At 38.8% G+C, this 13,364-nt stretch overlaps 1 protein-coding gene across 4 annotated transcripts in view; it reads right to left on the reverse strand.

Annotated features, from left to right (window-relative positions):
• LOC311615836 (lysine-specific demethylase 6A-like) overlaps positions 1-13,364 on the reverse strand; it is a 222,587-nt gene that overhangs the window by 77,785 nt on the left and 131,438 nt on the right. For 2 of the 4 annotated variants that reach the window (XM_084871272.1, XM_084871271.1), the window contains 5 exons: positions 12,661-12,759; positions 12,310-12,529; positions 11,670-11,804; positions 11,053-11,208; positions 6,767-6,862 (listed from right to left, as the gene is read on the reverse strand). In XM_084871272.1, coding sequence (XP_084727398.1) covers positions 6,767-6,862; positions 11,053-11,208; positions 11,670-11,804; positions 12,310-12,529; positions 12,661-12,759 — 706 coding nt within the window. The remainder of the gene's footprint in view (positions 1-6,766; positions 6,863-11,052; positions 11,209-11,669; positions 11,805-12,309; positions 12,530-12,660; positions 12,760-13,364) is intronic. The other 2 variants (XM_084871274.1, XM_084871273.1) reach the window with 1 other exon arrangement.

The raw sequence follows: 13,364 nt of genomic DNA on the forward strand, positions 1-13,364 counted from the left end.
CTCCAAGAGGCTGCTCACTTAGCCAGCTCTCAGCAGTTGCCTCCCCACTCCTCAGGACTGGGAAACTCTGGCAGGGCTGAGAGGACTGAGTGCAGCCATCTTGTGGCTATGAGCACCACCTTCTTTTGTGATGGAGTGATGGTTAATTTTGCATATTACCCTTTTATTAGACAGGATTTTGGACCCATACTTGTTCTCAAATATTTATGACAATTAAGGAGGACAGGCTGAATACCACCAGAAGCCAAGGACCATCCTATTCTCCTGTTACCATTTAATAAAAACCTCTGACCCAGACCCCATCTGGGTCTTGTTCTTGAGAGCATACTATTGCTTTAATAAATTTACTAGGATTTGTTAAATCTTTCTCTCATACTCTCAAAACCTTTCTTGGATGATGACAAGAAACTGAATCCCAATATTGGGTTGAGGTCTTATTTATTGTGCTCCTAATATCAGTACTATACTATTATAAAGTGTTCAAGATGGGGGGAAAACATGGGTAATAGAAAGAAGTTTTGGGAATTTTTTGTAATATCTGCTAAATTTTCTATAAACCTAAAATGCTCTAAAATATAGTGTAATGATTAATAAATCTTTAAAAAGACATTATTCAAGAACCTCTACATCAAAACCTTTAATATTTCCAACTTACTCTCAAGAAAAATTATGGCCATTCTTTAAGTTCAAATTTCACCCTCTATTTATAAATTACATTTTAACCACATTTTACCTCTTTTCTTGTTTCTAATTCTCTCAATTTTCTAAGACTTTAACATCTTCATTTTTCCTCTTTTCCACACTAGTGCAGATTTTATATGCATATATGTAAAAACCTAATATGCAAAAATGACCCCTCGGGAGTTCAAAGGACAGGAGTTCTATTGCTCACTATGACATTGCGCTGACCAACAGGAAGTGGCACGGAATGAAGGAAGGCCCCGGTGGCAGCTGGCAGCTGGATAAAGTAAGCCCTGGCCCACATCCAGCAGCTGCTAGAGACAGTACCCTTGTATATATTTATATCCTATTTAATAAAAGGCGAAAATGGCCAAAACCGGTTTGGCTCAGTGGTAGAGCGTTGGTCTGCGGACTGAAGGGTCCCAGGTTTGATTTGGGTAAAGGGCATGTACATTGGTTGCAGGCACATCCCCAGTAGGGGGTGTGCAAGAGGCAGCTGGTCAATGTTTCTCTCTCATCGACATTTCTAGCTCCCTATCCCTCTCCCTTCCTCTCTGTAAAAAAAATCAATAAAATATATATATTTTTTTAAAAAGGCGAAAATGCAAATATTGCAAACAGTGGAACAACAGGTTGCTATGACCTGCTCTGACCACCAGGGGATGTGTGTGGAACATGGTAGTTGTTGGCTGTAGTAGAATGTTGGAGAAGGTGAGCAGGAGCAACCACATGAAGGCAGGGCACCACACGAGGAGGGCACCAGTTGCTGTCATTAGGGCAAGCCTCTGGTGGTTACTGGAAATTCTTTGCTTCCATGCACTGCAGTCCCACCAACATTTGTATCCGCTGCTGGTGCTAGATCCGCTACTCACACCCACTGCCAGTAATATCCCCACTCACACCTGATACCAGTGCCTGACAGGGGTCCCAATCTCTTGGTGTCATCAGCAGGTACAAGCAGCAGCTGCTGGCCCTGACCTTTTCCTGTTCCTGAAGGGCAAATGGGACAATAGCTGCCTCTCACACATGCTGACAGCACTGGCCCTGCTTGCACTTGCTGCTGGTTCCACATCATCAGCGTGTGTGAGCAGGGCTGGCACTGTCAGCATGTGGAAACAGCAGCAACAGGAGTAGGATTGCCAGTAGACAGGCGACTGGGGGGCATGGAAGGAGGGACTGGACAAGGGGTGTGGACAATAGACTGAGACTGCCCCTGTGCCCACTGCAGCCTCGAAGCCCACAGTTCCTTTCAAGGTTCACAAATTTGTACACTGGACCCCTAGTATAATCAATCCTATCTAATAAAAGAGTAATATGCAAATTGATTGTACTTTTGCAACGCCCACCAGCTAATCATGAGAAACTGCAAATAAACTCAACAAATATGGTAGGTTAATTTGCATAAACAGGCACTGAGTGGGATGATTGCATTGTTGCCATGGCAAAGACGCAGGCATTCAGCATCATTCCAGCGCTCAGGCCTCTGGGCAGTATGGAAAGGCGGAAAGGCGAAAAGGTGGCTCCTGCTGGAGTTGTACCATTGCATCAGGCCTCTAGTTCTATCTAATAAAAAAACGTGCCTCCACTACACTCACAAGCCATGCCCACTGGCCAATCAGGAGAAAATATGCAAATAAACCAACCAAGATGGCTGTAGCCACAGAAAATAGGAGGAAGGCTAGGGTTTCAAAAGCAATGGAGGAAGCCAAGCTTTCCACCTGCCTTTGCCAGCCTAGACCTGCATTCAATGCTACAAAGTTTCAATGATAAAAGATACATTAATTTAAACAGAAATGGCAGCAGCCACATAGGTGGAAGAGCAGGAAGCTAGGGTTTCCCCCAAAACTTCCACAGATTGGAGAGGATGCCCTGGTCCATTGGACAAAGGTTTTCCAAAACAGAGTAAACGTCAAGCTGAGAGACACTACATACTCTAAGCAAAGAATATGGTTGTTTACTCTAAGCAGAGAATATGATTGTTGGATGAAGACAGAATTTGCAGGCATTGATAACTCAGTTATTAGCCCATAAGAAAATCCAGCAGTTTGTCTCACGTTCAAAAGCAAAAAACAAAACCTGTTTTGTGTGACTGAAAATATGTTATCAATACATATCTAATGCTATCAATAAAGAGGGATATGCTAATTGACATTCACACTATCCCAAAGATGGCAGTGAATACAGCCAATAGTAAGAAATATGCAATGTATTGCCCCACCCTCAAAGGTGGTGGCACCCATAGCAAATTAAAAGGGAATGTGCTAATTGACTGACGTGCGCTCAAAGATAGTGGCATCCACAGCCACAAGAATGTGCTGCCCAGTATCCTCAGCTCCACTGGGAGAGACATTTGGCAAGGCTGGGTGCCTGCCTCTGAAGTCCTCCAGTCTCCTCAGAACCCTAGCCACCCTAGACTGGCCTGAGGCATAGGCAAGCTTCAGATGGCAACAGGGTCACCCAAGGCTCAGGCAACCAAGGCCAGCTGAGGCTTGTGCTACTGGCAGTGGCAGCAGCAGAGGTGTGATGGGGGTGATCCTTCCCCTGATCACCGGGTCACCTCTGCTTCTGAAGGCTCCCGGACTGTGAGAGGAAGCAGGCCAGGCTGAAGACTGCCCCCTCCCCTCCAATGCATGAATTTTCATGCACTGGCCTCTAGTTTAATATAACATTAAATCTTTCTAAATTAAAAAATACACATTTTGAAAATGACACATAATGTTCATATGGGTAAAGTGAAAGTCTTTTTAATTTTTAAAGAAATTTATTAATGGAGAAGATCCAAGATGGTGGCTTAGGTAAATACACCTAAACTGCTGCCATGCACTACAAATTTAAAATTACAACTAAAAGACAAAACATCTATCACCCAGAACCATGTGAAAGCTGGCTGAAAGGAAGCTCTAAAACTAGACTTAAAAAGAAAGAAGCATTCAGGGCTCAAGCACTGAAAAACTGAGGTACGGGTGCGCGCATACAATACAGGCTGGTGGCATATCCCAGCTAGCAGAGGGTTTTACTTTCTTCTACCTGAAGAGAGCCAAGCTCCCAATCTCTCTGAAATCCATTTTCTGAAGAGAAGCTAGACTATCTGCCATTGGGTCAGAAAGTGAGGGTGGCTTGCTTGCAGAGTTTCATGCAAGAATAGTTGTTTGCTGCACTGGGAGACAAGACACTGGACACAATAGAGAGGCAGACTACTCACTGGCAGGTATCACTGTTGGCCACACCCTAGCCCAGTGACACCCTGAACCCACCCCACACAATCTACAAACACACCCAAGCTCCAAGAAGCAGCTTTTGCATATGAATGGCCTTCTCTATTGCAATTTAACCTAGCAAACTTGCAACCTGGTGCAGACAGCTCCAAAGCCTCCAAGCTCCAAGCAGGGAGAGAACTGTGGTTCTTGCTGTAACTCCTGCAGGGTGGACTCAGACAGTAACTGAACTGCACCCCATTGGAGGTCCAGAAGCCAGTGAATCTAATGGTCAGTGTGAGACACCAGATTTCAACTCCTCTCATCTATAAGTGCCACATTCACTTATAGACTCAGTGAACACAAAAGCCCCACTGAAACAAGGCCTGTACCATAAGCCAGTCAGCAGCACAGCAGTTCTTCCATTATAGACACAGCAGGTCCTCACAGCCAATGGGCCTGGCGGTCAATTCCTCCAAGTGTACCAACAGCAATCAAGGCTTAACTAAACCAAGACTTTGTACTGAGCCCACAAAGGGGTGTACGGAAGAGCAACCATCTCAGGTGATTGAGGAAGCTGAGTCACTGGCCCCTATAGGTCACCTACCATAGAAAGCCACTCCATCAACACAGGGAGGCTATCAAAATGGGAAGACACAAAAGCATGTCACGAATGGGTGAGATGGAGGAAAGTAAACTACTGGACAACACAGAGTTCAGAATCACATTTATAAGGTTACTCAACAATCTTCTAAAAACCGCTGAGAAACTTGAAGGGACCTTCCATGACACTAATGAGAATACCAAAAAACGAAAAAAAAAAGGAAAAGGACCAGCCAGAAATTAAGTATACACTCTATGAAATAAAGAATATACAGAAACTCAACTGTAGATCAATGTACCCCAAGAGTCAAACCAAAGATCTGGGATATGAGGAAACAAAAAACACCCAACCAGAGGCACAAAAAAAGAATAATCCAAAAGTGTGAGGACAATGTAAGGAGCCTCTGGGACGGCTTTAAGCAAACCAACATCTGGATTTTGGAGTGCCAGAAGAAGAGAGAGCATAGGATATTGAAGGCCTATTGGAAGAAATAATGACAGAAAACTTTCCCTACCTGGTGAAAGAAATAGACTTACAAGTCCAGAGCCCCAAACAAGAGGAATCTAAAGAGGACTACACCACGACACATCATAATTAAAATGCCAAGAGCAAAAGACAAAGAGAGAATGTTGAAAGCAGCAAGAGAAAAACAGTTAGTTACCTACAAAGGAGTACCCATATGATTGTCAGCTGATTTCTCAACAGAAACTATGCAGGCCAGAGGGAGTGGCAAAAAATATTCAAAGTGATGAATAGCAAGAACCTACAACCAAGATTACTTTACCCAGAAAAGCCATCATTCAGAATTGAAGGTCAGATAAAGAGCTTCACAGATAAGAAAAAGCTAAAGCAGTTAATCATCACCAAACCAGGATTACATGAAATGCTAAAGGGTATTCTTTAAGAAGAGGAAGAATGAGAAAAAGGTAAAGGTAAAAACTATGAACAACAAAAAGATATCAAATACATACTTTCCAACAAGTGAATCTAAAAATCAAGTGAATAAAAAATCTGAAGAACAGAATGGACTGATGAATATAATAGAATCAGGGAAACAGAAAGGGAGTTAACTGACAATTCTCAGGGGGAAAGGGTTTGAGGGGTGCAGGAAGAGATTGGACAAAAATTTTACTCCTATGGATGAAGATAGTCCTGGGGGTAAGGGATGGTGTGGGGTAGGGAATCAGGTGGAGGGGAGCTATGGGGGGGTGGGAGAGAAAGAGAAACAAACACCTGTAATAATCTAAACAATAAAGATTTATTATATAAAAATATTTTTTAAATTTATTAATGGTATAAGGACAAAAAAAGCAGCTGAAAATTTTGTCAGTAATATAAAGATCTTATTTTCCACCATTACAGTGGACTTAAAATTTCCATTCCATTACATTTATGCCAAATCTTTGCTATCAAACTATTGTTAAAACAGCTCCACCAGAGTCTGGGTAATTATTAATTATAAAATAACTTGAGGCCTTATGCATAAAAATACTCATGCACACAGGGAGACTGTCAGCCGAGCCTGTGCCCTCTCATAGTCTTGTGACCCTTGCGGGATGCCCACCTATTGGCTTAGGCCTGCTTCCCAAGAACATATGATCTAAAAGTAATTACCATATATTGAGATACAAATTTTTTTAAAAGTATTGATTGCATGAAAATTCATTGCTGGTGGGGCTGAGGAGACAGGGCACCCATAAGGAAGTCCAGTAGTTTGTCTCATGTTCAAAATATCTTGTGGCGGTGGGCACCACCATCTTATTAGGACTTGATGATCAATTGGCATATTATCTCTTTATTGTATAGGATAAAAAAAACGTCTATAGGCCGAGGCCGGTTTGGGTCAGTGGTAGAGCGTCGTCTGTGGACTGAAAGGTTCCAGGTTCGATTCCAGTCAAGGGCATGTACATTGGTTGAGGGCACATCCCCGGTAGGGGGTATGCAAGAGGCAACTGGTTGATGTTTCTCTCTCATTGACGTTTCTAGCTCTCTATCTCTCTCCCTTCCTCTCTGTAAAAAAAAAATATCAATAAAATATATTATTAAAAAAAAAAGTCTATAGAACGTGACTGAAATATTATGTAGACAAAGAGCAAAATACCAGTGTTTTGTTCTAAATTTATTTATGTCTATTTAAAAGAAAAATCCGTTAATTAGTATTTCAATTCAGACATATAAATTCTGTTGAATATATGTAGTAAGTTGAGCATTAAAATACTCTGAGTAACATTTTAGTCCAGAAACGCAATTAACATGACAAATACTGGAGTAAAAATGGTATACATACTTGTTGCATTGAAACAAAATGATTTTCCAACTGTTCCAGCATCAGCTTCTGTGCTGGATTTAAATTATCTGTATTTGCATGTAGCTGTTCCAAGTGCTAACAAAATGAAAAGAATATAAAGTTAAATCTAAGAAATAACACACTCTCAAGCAACCTAACACTGAAAAAAGTAAGAACATTTATGTGGTCAAAATTGTGATTTCTAATCAAAACTAACTGATGCAAAGATTAAGTCCCTTGAGGAAAATGGAAAAAACCATAAGTTCATCTAAAGAAGGTTATTTATGTGTTTTAAGTTAAATATATTTTGCGTGGAAAAAAATTACAATCTTTTTGTATTGTTGTTAATTCTCACCCAAAGACATATTTTCATTGATGCTTAGAGAGTGGAAGAAGAGAAGAGACAGACGAAACACACACTGATTGACTGTCTCCTGCATACACTCCAAGCCTGTAACTTAGCATATGTATATGGTCCTTGACTGGAACTGAGCCCAGATACTTTATTCCATGGGCCAATGCTCTACCCACTAAGCCAAGTTGGCTAGAGCAAGAAATTACAATCTTAATAAAGCTACTTAAAACCATATAATGTACTAAAGGCCCAGTGCACACAATTCATGCACTGCTCTCAGCCGGGCCTGCATCCTCTCACAATCTGGGAGCCCTCGGGGGATGTCTGACTGCCACAGAGGAACGAGAGGCTCCAGCCATAGTAGCTGAGCTCGCTTGCTGTAAGCCGTTTCTGACACACTGACTGCCAGTGGTCATCTCCTTGCATTGAGTATTTGCCCCCTGGTAGTCAGTGCATATCTTAGTGATCACTCATTCTACCACTCAGTTGATTTGCATATTAGCCGGGTCTAGTAATAATTAATGTCGTTTTTAACATTCGTTTAAAATCTTGCTTGGCGTTGACTTGTATGTACATAACCTTCAAACACGTGGTATCTACAGAACGTGTGAAGTGCAATTAACAAGTTTTGCTTGAAAAAGTTTGTGTTTGGTTTGGTTTTTGTTGCAAAACTAGGGCTAAGAAGATGGCGGATGAAGAGCATATTCGGCACTGCATGCTTTACGAGTTCCAATTAGGAAGAAAAGCAAGTGAAGCTGCAAAAAACATCTGTAGTGCTCTTGGTCAAGATGCAGTTAGCGCCAGAAAATGCCAGCGTTGGTTTGAGAAATTTCGCGAGGGAAATTTTTCGTTAGATGACAAGAGTGGTCTAGGCCGTGTGTCCAATTTTGATCAAGAAGCTCCTCAAGCTCTTTTGGTGCAAAATCCTCAAATTACCCAACAAGAGCTTGCGACAACTTTAAATTGTTCACAAAAAACAATTTCCAATCAATTGCGTGCACTTGGCAAAGTCCAAAAGTTTGGAAAATGGGTTCCTCATGAGTTGACCGACAACAACCGTAATCAAAGAGTCACAATTTGCAGTTCGCTCCTCTCTCGTCAAAACCGTTTGCTGTTTTTAGAGCAAATTGTTACCGGAGATGAAGAATGGGTGCTGTATGTTAATTTGAAAAGGCTGCCTCAATGGTTGGACAAAAATGAGGAACCACAGCCCACGCCAAAACCTGACTTGCATGCGAAAAAAGTGATGTGTGTTTGGTGGAATTTTAAAGGAATTCTTCATTATGAACTTTTACCATGTAACCAAACCATTACAAGTGCAGTGTATAGTGCCCAATTGGAAAGGTTAGCCCAAGCTTTAAGAGAAAAAGAACCCGCGCTGATTAATCGGAAGGGCGTAATTCTTCACCACGATAACGCACGACCGCATACTGCAAGAATCACTGCTGAAAAACGGCGCCAGTTGGAATGGGAAGTTCTCCCTCAACCTGCATATTCTCCTGATATTGCCCCTTCCGATTACCATTTGTTTCGTTCTTTGCAAAACTTTCTTCTTGGAAAAAAATTTAATAATGAAGAATGCCTCAAAAATGCATTGACCGAATTTTTTGCATCAAAATCACAAGAATTTTACAACAGAGGGATTAAAATGTTTCCTGAGCGTTGGGCACAAGTAGTAGAAAACAACGGCAACTATATTGTTGATTAAGTTTTGTTGTATTGTTTAAATAAATTCGATTTTAAAAAGTATTAGAAAACGACATTAATTATTACTAGACCTAATATTATACAGTATCGGATTATAACAGAACAGATTAAAAGCAATATTATTTGCAGTTATGTAGTTAAATAAACAGCAGTTTCCAAGGAGGGAAAAAGTAATATTATCTATACTAATAAAAGGGCAATATGCTAATTAGACTGGACATCTTCCTAAAGATCTTCCAGATGTCCTTCCTGACAAAGCCGGCCCAGGAGAAGCCAGGCTGGAGAGTTCCATGAGATCGGAGCCTGGCAGGAGCACAGTGCTATAATAGGAAGCCCTCACTTTAAGAAATTAATTTAGCAGTTGATTGGGAAGCAGGAAGGCTTACAAACAGAGATGCAAAGCTGACCCACCTCAGGTCCCGAGCACCTGTACTTGCAGCCCGCAAAAAGCCGACAGAGGCAGTTGGAGGAAATGAGACAGTTGGAGGAAATTAGGCCATCAGGGGAGCAGTTAGGGGCAATCAGGCAGGCAGGCAGGTGAGCAGTTAGGAGCCAGCAGTCCTGGATTGCAAGAGGGATGTCTTGACTACAGGTTTAGGTCCTGTCTGATGGAGCCTAAACTGGCAGTCAGACATCCCAGAAGGGGTTCCAGATTGGAGAGGGTGCAGGCTGGGCTAAGGGAGACCCTCCCCTAACACCCATGCATAAATTTTGTACAGTAGGCCTCTAGTCCTATATAATAATGCAAACAGTCCCATCAGGAATTCAAGATTGTTCGCTTTGACATGCGCTGACTACCAGGAGCCAGCCAGGCCTAGGGACCCTACCCATGCTTGAATTTCCTGCAACAAACCTCTTGTGTAGCAGCATATAGGGGAAAAGTAGCAGCATATAGGGGAAAAAAAGTTCTGGAAGATACACAAATCTTTCAAATTCAGCAATACTTATACATAACATTTAACCGGCATTTACTATACAACAAAGACAGGAAAGGATCTATAACATAAGGTTTTTTTTCTTGTACATATCCAATATTATCTCTAAAAACAAAAACATTTTAAAAAAAAAAAAAAAAAGCTATTTACATTGATTACTGGATGAAAAGGAATATTAACTGGCTAGAGGCAGGAACTATAAGGAGCCTTTAAGTCGAATACCCATCTTTTACTAATTTTTACATTTCAAACACATTAATTCATTAAAAGAATAAAAAAAAATTTATAAACTCTACACTATGTGTTTTTGTTTTTGTTTTTTTGCCCTGAAAAATGTGGGCTCATTATGCTTATTGCCACTTAAAATGGAATAGACATAGTATTAAAAAATAGCTGAAAGGGTTCTATTACTGCTTGAATATAGAGGGAAAACTATTAATAGACTATAATTTCATACCTATAATTTCTGTAATTTGAAATACCATGCATTAACCTGTTGCTATAGTGAAGTATGTGAAACTGGTGGAGTTCTCAAAACTATTTTGAAAAAAAAATTTAGTGCTGAAAAATATATGGTTGAATTCAAACTTTAACTTTAATGAGTAGTGAGAAATCATGAGACTAAGAACTGAAGAATTTTTATACATAGGACTAATGTTTTAAAATCATTTAAAAATAATTTTAAGTGAATAGTCAAATTGGAAACCTATGAATTTAACCATCGTCCACTTTAAGAAATCTCTACTAAATAGTGGCTGGAAGAACTTACATGGTGTTTCCTCATCTACAAAATTTCATTTATTACAATGTTAGCAAAATGTGGTGGAAAAAGTATAATATTAAGTTTATGAAAACAGAAAAATGAGTAAAATGATTTGATGAACATAAAGGTATAGTTCTTGTCTTTAAATGATAATACAACTTCTCAGCAGAACATACTGCCAATAACTGAATAACTTTTCACCTTGTATACAAGTTTAAACTATAAGGGAAGTAACACTTCAGAATACTTAAAAATTTCATTTAGAAAAAAAATTTCCTTGATTTTAGAGAGAAGAGGATGAACAGGGAGAGGGAGAAGATAAGGAAGACATATATGGAGAGGGAAAGAAAAACATCTTTTCATCCCACTATTTAAACATTCATTGATTCATTGATTTGCCCTGAACAAAGGTCAAACCAGAAGTCTTAACATATTGGGATAATGCTCTAACCAACTGAGTTTCCTGACCAGGGCAAAAGCTTTATTTGTGATTGGAAATTTTCATTTCTCTAAAATTTACATATACCTTTATTGGACTAGATATTCTTTTCTTCTTGGCAGGACTGGAGAGGCCATCTACTTGGCTAGAAGGAATCATTTGTACTGGCAAGGGTTGCTGTAAAATTGGTGTTTGACTGAGGCCTAATACAGGTTCAGTTTTTGGATGATGAGTTTTAGAAGCCTAAGAATTACAGAAATAAGACAAAAAATATGGTTCTACATATTCATAGTTCATTCTTCCCAATTATAATACATTTTTAGCTGCATTATTTCCAAAACTATGTGAACACCATATAATACAATTATTTAAAAACAAAGTCCAATGAGTCACCAGGAGAATTGTGTACCTTCTATGGAAAAAGTTTGTTTTGTTTTTCAATTTGATAAGTCAGTATGATAGTCCCTTAAGAAATCCCTTCAAAAAATAATGAGAAACTTTAAGGTTTTAAAAGGTTATGCCAAAATTCCTCCCACACTAGAGGAAGTCATTATTTTTATCTAAATCCCTTTCCAATTAAATTTGAAAGTTTTTTGTTTTTTTTCAAAATGCCAATCCTACTCTTAGTAATGTAACTTGGACCACTACAGATTGAAAAGAACCCTTAAAGCTGGGTACCTACAGAACAGAACCCAACTTCTCACCTGCTGTGCTGTGTTCATGGCACCCTGCCTGGAAGTAAGCTCTGCAGGTATTGGTAGGCTCCATGCCTCCTCAATACTAGGAAGTAATTTAGTTTTATTCTGTAGACTACTTTGTGGAAGGTTACACAACTGAGCCTAGGAAAAATTATGTAGAAAGCAAATTTAACACAGGCCTATTAAAGTAAGTCCACTAACTTTTCCTGAATGTTACTTATTTTTATAAAGAAAACAGTTTTTAATTGTGAGGTTTTAGATATATGCTAAGTATAAAGAGGGCGGCTAGGATATACTCATGTGAACCAGGACAAAGCTACGTTCTGTTTTTTTCTCAACTCTCTTCAATATTCTCTCATAAAATTTCAAGCAAAACTAAATAAAAAATTGTCCTTTTCTAAAAATGTTAAAACAAACTGAAAAATCATGCAAATTAAGGTGCATCAAAAAGCATATGTGCAAAGAACATTTTAAATTCTACATATCTTAGCTAAAATAAAAAGTAAAATATCACAAAATATTAAAATTATAAAAACAAATTCTTGACATCGAAACAAAAATATACAAACTTTCCAGCCACCCTCTTTCTACCAGTTATCATCATACTGAAATGGGTCTTGAGAAACATGCTACTTAAAATTTTTACCTGTAGAAACTTAATTCTTCCTGCAAGTGTAGAAGTATTAGCACAACTTTTGCATCTAGTTGCATTTAAGTAGCATTTAATGGCATCCTGAGGTTGACTGCAAGATTCATAGAGAGTGCCAAGGTCCATCCAAGCTGCTGCATGCCCATGGTCCAATTGTACAGCACAAATATATGCCTGCAAAGCATCCATAGGCTGATTTTGCTGCTGATAGAGCACACTGAAAAGAGAAACAAAAAGCAGATTGTCTAAAATGACTGGGTATTACATTAATATACATTATACTTAATGTATTTCAGTGAATTTATGTATCTACTGAAATGCTGTTACTCTTATGTGCACAAGCCTTACCCTATTGAACACCATGTATCTGCACTTGCTTCTGATTTATCAATAGACTGCCTGTAAGATACAAAAGCATCCTGAACTTTCCCAATACTTGAATAGCACCTGTAAAAGGAAATAGATACAGTCAGATAGCCACGAACATATATATGAAGTATTCCACTAATAATTAAAGCAATTACATTTTGCCAAAATGCATATATGGAAAGGAAAAACAGTAATAAATAATCTAAACATAATATCTTATTTTATACCTACATTTTGGGAGGAACACTCTATATACACATGAATCAATACACAATATCAATATGCATTAGATACTTAAATGCAAAAGTAAGAAGTATCTGACATCAAATCCCAATAAATTTTATTAACAATAAAATCTTTATTTGGAACCTTAATAAGTTCTAAAATATAATTTTTTTAAAAACTTGATTTTATAGTAAGAGTAAGAACAACAGAAGCATAGAAAAATTTAACAGACTAAAAATAATTGCTGTCTAAAATGATAATCCCAAACTCAGAAAGAGTTAATATCTTCTATTTGAGAAATCAAAAGTTTTCTGTATATCCGGTAAATTTTCCTAACAAGATTAAAAGTATGGTGAGGGGTTTGGGATGGGAATGGGGGAATGAGGACAAATATGTGATACCTTAATCAAAAAAGAAATAAAATAATTTTTTTAAAAAATAAAAGCACATGTCATGTT

The sequence above is a fragment of the Pipistrellus hanaki genome (assembly GCF_964339955.1).
Source record: "Pipistrellus hanaki genome assembly, chromosome: Y".
Lineage (NCBI taxonomy): Eukaryota > Metazoa > Chordata > Mammalia > Chiroptera > Vespertilionidae > Pipistrellus > Pipistrellus hanaki.